This window comes from Alligator sinensis, unplaced genomic scaffold (assembly GCF_000455745.1).
Source record: "Alligator sinensis unplaced genomic scaffold, ASM45574v1 scaffold628_1, whole genome shotgun sequence".
Classification (NCBI taxonomy): domain Eukaryota; kingdom Metazoa; phylum Chordata; order Crocodylia; family Alligatoridae; genus Alligator; species Alligator sinensis.
Genome location: NW_005841873.1, coordinates 786,339 through 794,184, shown reverse-complemented (window position 1 = coordinate 794,184; position 7,846 = coordinate 786,339). Strand labels below are relative to the sequence as shown.

At 43.7% G+C, this 7,846-nt stretch overlaps 1 protein-coding gene across 3 annotated transcripts in view; it reads right to left on the bottom strand.

The window, feature by feature from the left end:
* Positions 1-7,846, bottom strand: part of GALNT9 (polypeptide N-acetylgalactosaminyltransferase 9) — a 267,354-nt gene that overhangs the window by 108,667 nt on the left and 150,841 nt on the right. For all 3 annotated transcript variants that reach the window (XM_025195639.1, XM_025195647.1, XM_025195643.1), the window contains one exon: positions 1,388-1,505. In XM_025195639.1, the coding sequence (XP_025051424.1) occupies positions 1,388-1,505 (118 nt within the window). The remainder of the gene's footprint in view (positions 1-1,387; positions 1,506-7,846) is intronic.

Below are 7,846 nucleotides of genomic sequence, written 5' to 3'. Positions count from 1 at the left end.
GCAGGAGCAGAATACACCCTTTAATGGGCACATTACATGTCCTGAGGACACGTTAGCTTGAGGCATGGGATAAAAGGAGAGGAAAATTGTGTTAAAGAAATGTGAAATGGCTTACTTCTCAAAAGTGTCCCCAGGACCCATAGACTTCCCTGGAGCTTCTTGGAACCAATCAGGGCAGAGGAGCATACTGTACTAACCCTGCTACAGGCATTTAGGAGTTACTGCTAACAGACTCTGCCCTTAACTACTACAGACTCTGCCCTTAACTACGACCTCGACATTTTGCAACATCCTAAGAAGGAGGCTTCTTTTGGGCCTTCCTCACTCTCCCTACAGTGATGCTTTACATGCAACTATTTCCTAGTTAGGACTAACTCTAAGGTACAAATCTTCAGCCCAGAACACAGCCTGAGTAGTTAGGCTGCGGGAGTAAGGGAAAAAGAAAATACATCAGAGGAAATGAATGAATTCACTCTATGTCAAGCCACTGAGCCGCAAGAGTCAAGCAGATCTTGTAATGCATGATGGGGGTGGATGTTGAGCAGGGAAGTGAACAATGAGATCCTCAAAGCAGTGGATCCTCCAGTCTCACCTCCGGTGCACTGGTCAGTAAGGACGTGCTATAGAGGTGAGCTCTTGCCACTGCAGAACTGGCCACTCTCCCTAAAACCTGATGCTGCTTTGTACAGTGGAAGCATTCTGGAGCTATTTGCAAGGGAGTCTCTGGCCTCTGTCAGAGGCCAGAGACCCTGGCAAGGGACAAGGGCTACAGAGGGCCATGACCTTTTCTGGCCCTTGTCAAGGGCCATGACTCCCTTGACAGAGGCCAGAGACTCTGGCAAGGGAATCTCTGGCCTCTAGCCTTGCCATGTGGCTACATGACCAGCCATTATTGTAAAGGAGGCCACTGGTGATTTAAAAGGGCACATGTCATTAAATGTGGTGGGAAAAGTGTTATGATGCAGGATATCAGATTAGAGGAGCATAATAGTCTGGCCTTTGAATTTCTAAGGAAATAAGACTGCCTGCATCATATATAAGTGCTACATGGACTGGACAGAATGGTCAAATGAAGTACATTAGTAAAGCTCCATTGAAACCAGTGCAGCTATGTTGTTATAGGTGGGGATCTGTCTCCTTGAGCTCAACCCAACTGCAGAATAAACAATATTTCTGAACTGCATGAATTTGCTCAGCGTTAGCAGAGGCATGAACATTCACTTGTCTTGGCTGCTCATAGATGCTTCTGAGACCGATTTACATTCTGCACAATACCAGCCGCCTCTTGGTAGTAGACTGAAAGCTGGAAGACAGAGCTAGAGGGCCACCAGTTCCTCTTTCCCCCCCCTGCACTTGAGTATTACATGAAGTCTAGTTGGCTACTCACCCGCATGCCCAGTTCAATATTTTCTCCCCCGTAGACTTCCATTCCAGGGTCAAGCAGACCAATCTCACCAAAGTACTCCCGGTTCACCACAAACGAACACCCAATCATTGCTGGGGTCCTGTGCAGAACAAGAGGAATGGGGGGAAAAAAGTGCTTAATATGTAATGGAGCTCACACATACTGCAAAGCTGTGTTTTCAGATGAAAATCACTGTCCAGAGAGCCAGCACAAAAATCCCAATGCACACCCTTTGAGGGATTAAGGGCACAGTCCAGAAATGTGTACGCTTAATTTTAAGCCTAGGTAGTACCTGTTCATGCCAAATGGTTTTTGATGGCCCAAAGTAATAAGAGGTCAATAAGCCTTTTGCAAGCCCTTTGTGCAGGGATGAATTTCAGCTGTGGCAAACTTGTTCCCTGATGAAAAGCAAATTACTTCAGTAGTGTGAATTTTTAGAAAAGGAAAAAAAGTCACCAGGAAACGAGAAAACACTCCTAATTCTGTGTCTTCAAGGGATCAAAAGCTTACAAGTGACCCCAGGGCTAGATCTGAAACTGGTAGGGAAAAGCAACTTAAGTCTCCTTTTAAAAGATGTGCAAAACATATCAAAGCTCTTGGAAGTTTCTGTAAAAGCCACCTGCTACTTACAGCCCACTAGAACTCCTCTTTTCTTCTCCTTCATGAAAGATTCATGTCTACCCTGAAACTTGCTGCATTACACAGTGATGTTGGGGTTTTTTTCCCCTCCCCTCAAAAATATATGGCCCAGTTGCATCAAAATATATGGAGTTACAATCAACTTCAGATTTCAGAGCATTTCACTGAGGGGACGCAGGGTGATCTCATGGATGAAGAAGAGGTTCAGGTCTCAGCAAACCATGCTTCCATTCTAATTCTCTGCCACTGACATAGTGGGAGATCTTATACAAATCAATTTTTACCTGTAAAGTAGGGATAATATGACAGATGCCGACAGGTGCTTTGCTTTTTTGTACAATGCTTTGGGATCTGCTGATGAACAGTTCCATGTAACAGTTGGTGTTATATTATTATTATTATTATTATTATACAATTATATTATAAATACAACATCATGAATACCTTTACAGTGGGAATAAGACAACTGCATTAGAAAAAGTAGGGAAGGTCAACCAAGATCATCAGGAGTATGGAGCAGCTGCCATAACAGGAGAGATTAAAAGGACTAGGACTTTTCAGTTTGGAAAGAAGGTGGCTGAGGTGGGATACGATAAAGGTCTATAAAATTATGAAACTGCCTTGGACAAAATTAATAGCGAACTGTTATTCACCAAGTCCCCAAATACACCAACTAGGGGTCACCCACTCAAATTAGTAAGAAACTGGTTTAAAACTAACAAGAGAAAGCACTTTTTTATGCAGCACGTAGTCAGCTTGTGGCACTTATTACCCCAGGAGGTTGTAGAGGCAGCTTAAAAAAAGGACCAGTCATAATCATGGAGGATATATCCTTTACTAGTTGTTAAACAGGACAGTCAGGGATGTAACCTCTAGCATCTCCAAACCAATGATGATAGATGCCAGGGAGGGTATGACAGGGGATAGATCACTAGATACATAGAGGTCAGATAGATCACTCTTGCTATATCCTGTTCGCAAGCTCTCCCACTAAAGCATCCACCCCTGTTGCCCATGCAGACAGGATCCTGGGCTAGATGGATCGTTTGTTTGACCCAGTATGGCACTCCTAATGTTCTTACGCATATTTACCATCATCTGCTACAAACTTTGCTAGCATCATTTTACAATAGTACACTTGTTCCTTAAAAAAAGAAGGCAGAAATTAATCAGAGCATAAGGGAGCATCTGTGCTACTGGTGCTTTTAGAAAAGAAGGCTCCACATTGTGTGGCCACGTGATCACAAGCAAGTCATCCCCTTGCCCAACTGTGCATCTACAAATGGGACCACAATCGAGTTGCACTGACTGTTTGAGGGGGCCAACAGGTCTGCAAATGTCTATCTTAGCCTTAAACACACACATTGATGACTAGCAATTGGATGGCATAAAAATATAAAAGTTTGCGTGGTGATTCAATTTACTCCTTCATTAGACCTTGGCTGCAAAACTCATACTAATAAAATTGTAATACTGCTTTTGATTTTTAATACTGGCTTTTTATTAGTGATATGACATTTCCCCAATGTGCAGCAAGCATCTCTCTTGCTAGGGCTTCTTTCTTTTTCTTTTTTTAAATAATAGAAATTGCACGGAGGTCGGATGGAGTGGAATCCTGAGTCCCCTGCCAAGAGGCTTGTAATGATTTTATTATTAATGCTCAAAGTCCCAAAATAAATTTAAACAAAAAAAAAAAAAGCATCAAGATCAACTGGCTCAACATTTATTTGCATCTCAGGTACTTGTGTGTACCCTATGAGGAGTTCCACTGATTTCATCAGGGCTCTACAAAAATCATTTTCATGTCTGGAACCTTCATACGGAAAACACTGGCTGCAAAATACCTTCAGAAACACAGAGCTTGGGGGCAAAGCTCAGACTATGAACTATGTTCTTGCTCCCTTTGAGATCAATGGGAGTTCAGCCATTAAGTAGAACACAATTCCCAGGGGTCCAATCCAGAGTCAACACAGCTCCTTGAAATGAATCCTGCTGACCTCAGTGGGTGCATCTAGACAAGCATGCAAGTTTTCCCAAGAAATATCCCTGCACATGCGCTCTGGGACATGGCAAATTGCCCCAGGGAGGCTGGGGCCAGCATCTGGGCTGATCCAGCCAGCCTTACCTGGGGTCCTAGGAGCCTCTGGGGGCTGCAGCAGTGGCGATCCAAGCATGCAGAGCCTGGCCAGCAGTCAGAGTGTGACTCTGGCTGGCCAGGCTCTGGTTTTGAGTGGCACACCCTGCAGCCACATGCACCACCTGCTTTTTTTTTTTGAAACCGTTTTTTGGGTTTTTTTAAAAGATATTGGGATTTCCTGGTATCTAATTTTGGCTCCATGCTGAAAATATGCAGCGCAGAAAACCTTTTCATATGTGTCACGTGCATTTTGCAGCACCTCAAAAGCCTTTTAGGCACCACAAAGTGCATCGGTGCGCTTGTCTGGATGCACCCAGTGGGTTTCAGAGTCAGGTCTAAAGGCTGTGCCTGATACAGTGGATGGCATTTTCTCTATGGTCTAGGCATTAGATACTCTCTATGCAGACTGTAAGACAGAAGAAGATGAAAAAAAGACTGAAGTGTATCCTTACAACATTTCATTACAGTGACCCCAAAACCCCCTACTTTCTTTATTGGCTGGTTCTAAAGCATTAGCTCATTTTCACCAGGTAAATGTGAAATATTTCCCAAAGAAGGGAGAACGCCATGAAATACAACACACAACCAGGTGACATCTGAGTAATATATTCATCAGCTGATTTCATATGCAGGCAAAATTTCACCCAGAGTGGAAAAATCAATACATTTCTCACCCAGGTATTCATGGACCGCACTGGTAACAGCAGGCAGCCATGGTAATGGTGTTATCACATTAGCGCCCTTTTCTCATCAGGAGTTCACTACCTAGATGGCAGGAGGTTAAAAAGCTTTAAACAAATGGCCAAGTATATGGATAGATAAAACAATTCTTCACTGCTGGGCTTGAAACATATCTAACATTCAAGACGACAGCCTGACCTATGGAAGGAACTATTCGGTGCCCTTGAAAAGGTTCATTTGCTGAAGCACTGCTATTACTTATCTATAATGGACTCTGTTGAAACACTCACATTACTGGTACAGCTTCAGCTGGCTCGCTCTCTCTCCCTTTCTTCATTTGCTAGACATTGCAACCTCTCACATTATTACAAGGCTATACTACACTGCACACCGTCCCGCTGATGTTTTGTCTGCATAATTGAAAAAGGCAGCTGTTGATAGAAACACATTTGATCGGCACTGTTTTCTGACAAAGAGACTAAAATGGCTTGATTAACTCCTGAATTCCAAGTCCTCAGGACCCGTTTCCTGGGCTGTGTTTGAGGCTAAGGCAGCAAGGAGAAACGGAGCACGGAAGAACTCAATAGATGAAAACAAGCATGTTGCATCTGCCAATTAATTTGGTTTGAAATTGGAGAAACCATTAGCCTACAGGGACAATATGAAAAGGAAATGCCAGGTTCATAGTGTGTGAAGGTCTCCTGCTAGAACCACCTCCAGCTGAAAGCTTGATAGCCAAGACTATTTACAGTGGCTAGTGAATTGGAGGGTGTTTCAGTTTCCAGGTATCCAACTTGAGACAGCTACAGAGACCTCTAAGAAAATCCAAAGTGGCTCAAGAAGCATTTCTGGCAAGTCACTGGGTGACACTTTCCCCTCAATATAGCACTGAGCAAACATGCCAAAGGATGATCTCACCAGGTCTCTGCCTTGTCAGAAGCGTTGGGCTGGAGTTCTCATCTCAACTCATTCTTTGATGGAGTTATATTGGTTTAGGCCAGTTAAGGATCTGGCCTATTTTTGGAGGTGAACTGAAACTAGAATTTCTCAACTCCAAAGTTGATTTTACAACAGTAGGAAAGTTAGTCCTGATTAAATTTCAATATGCATAATCACAATACTCTTGCCTAAATATATGCTGTGGGTTTAATGATGTGCTTCAAGTCCTGTACCCAAATGTTTCACTGTGTTAGTACGAGGTTTTAATTGGTTGTTACATTCTCTCTCTCTCTCTCTCACACACACATTATAAAGCTGTACCAGTAAATGTGTTATTTTTATTTTTTACTCTATGCATCTTTGGCTTATATGAAGACGTTAGAGATGCTGGAGATTACATTAATAACAGGAAACCAACTTGGGGAAAATGGCATTTTTTCCAAGATTCTATATTTCCAGCCATAAAATATGTGGCACAAGGAACTTCCTGTAGATTAATGAATGGCTGGAGGGTTGATGGCCTGAAACTTTGCCCTTGGCCATTAACCTCTCAGGTCATTAATTCCTAAAGAAATACCCCATGCTGAGGTGCTTGCTACAATGATAATTTATATATTCTTTTAATTTATTGCTTCTCTGTGGGATAAAGCTGAATCTGGTCCCAGTTTGACTACACCTATTCTGAAACAATTTCTTGTCTGAGGTGGCATGTATGTGATGGAGGTGCTTTGGAAAGGCTACAAGAATTAATTCAAAATTGTCCACATACGGTGATTAGCTAGTGATCACAATTTTATTATCAATGTACTTACAGGTTCAGAAGCACGAAGAGGGATGGGGGGGGGAAAAGGCTGAGATGGAACAAAACCTGGAGAAGTTTATCATTTTCATGGCTGTGAAACACGGCAGGTTAGTGTTTACTTGACGAGAACAAAATCCGTCCAACAGCAAGAAAACTCTCTCAGAAAACACCAAAACATTATGGAAGATGCAAAACGTGTGAGTTTTGCTACTTCAGCCAAGCATGGTAATGCCATAGCAATCTGATGGAATTCCAGAATGGAGGAACATTTCATGTGACATATAGACCAAAATTAGTGACAGAAGGACAATTATGGCTCCCCAAAAGACCTGTGAAAATGATCCTATGGTCGTGCCCTTATCTGTTACCTAATTCAGTCGCATGTTCCGAGCTTACTGAAAAAACTAAACTTCTATGAATGGCTGCACCACACATCCACCATCGCTGCAGAAGAACAGTCTGAATTCCATTCTCTTCTTGCATGACACATGATGGCCAGGTCCAGACATGCACGGACGTTTGGGTCCCCAGAGGTGGCATAACTTGTGCCACCGTTAATTGTCCCTGGGGAACGCCCGGGCCATATGCGCTCTGGTGTGTGGCAAGTTACCCTGGGTGGGGTAGGGGAGGCTGGGGCCAGCACTGGGATGACCCCAGCAGTCTTACCTGGGGCTCTGGGGGCTCCTGAGTTGCAGCAGCAGCGATCCTGCCATGAAGAGCCTGGCTGGCAGCAGAACATGGCTTCTGCTACCCAGGCTCCAGCTTTGGGTGGTGCATGCTGCTGCCGCATGTGCCACTGTGCCTTTTTTTTCCCCGTGGGTTTTTTTGACCCCTGGATATCCAAAAAAACCCTCTGCACTGCTCCCTTGCAGTGTGGAGAACCACTGAACATGTGGTATGTGGCGCCACAGATATGTCTGGATGCAGCTGAAATGTAATATGAAAAATGGAGTCCAGTGGTTGGGGCACTTGCCTCAGACTTGAGACAGCTAAGTTCCCACTCTCTTGTGGACTACTTTAGACAAATCACTTTATCTTTCTATGCCTCTCTGTGGATGCCTATAAACGTACTGGAGAGCTTCTCCAGTGCACTGTAATTACAGCACATTGGAGCAGACTTAATTTCATAGATTTCATAGACATTAGGGCTGGAAGGGACCTTGGAAGATCATTGAGTCCAGCCCCCCGCCCAAGGGGCAGGAAGTCAGCTGGGGTCATAGGATCCCAGCAAGATAAGCATCCA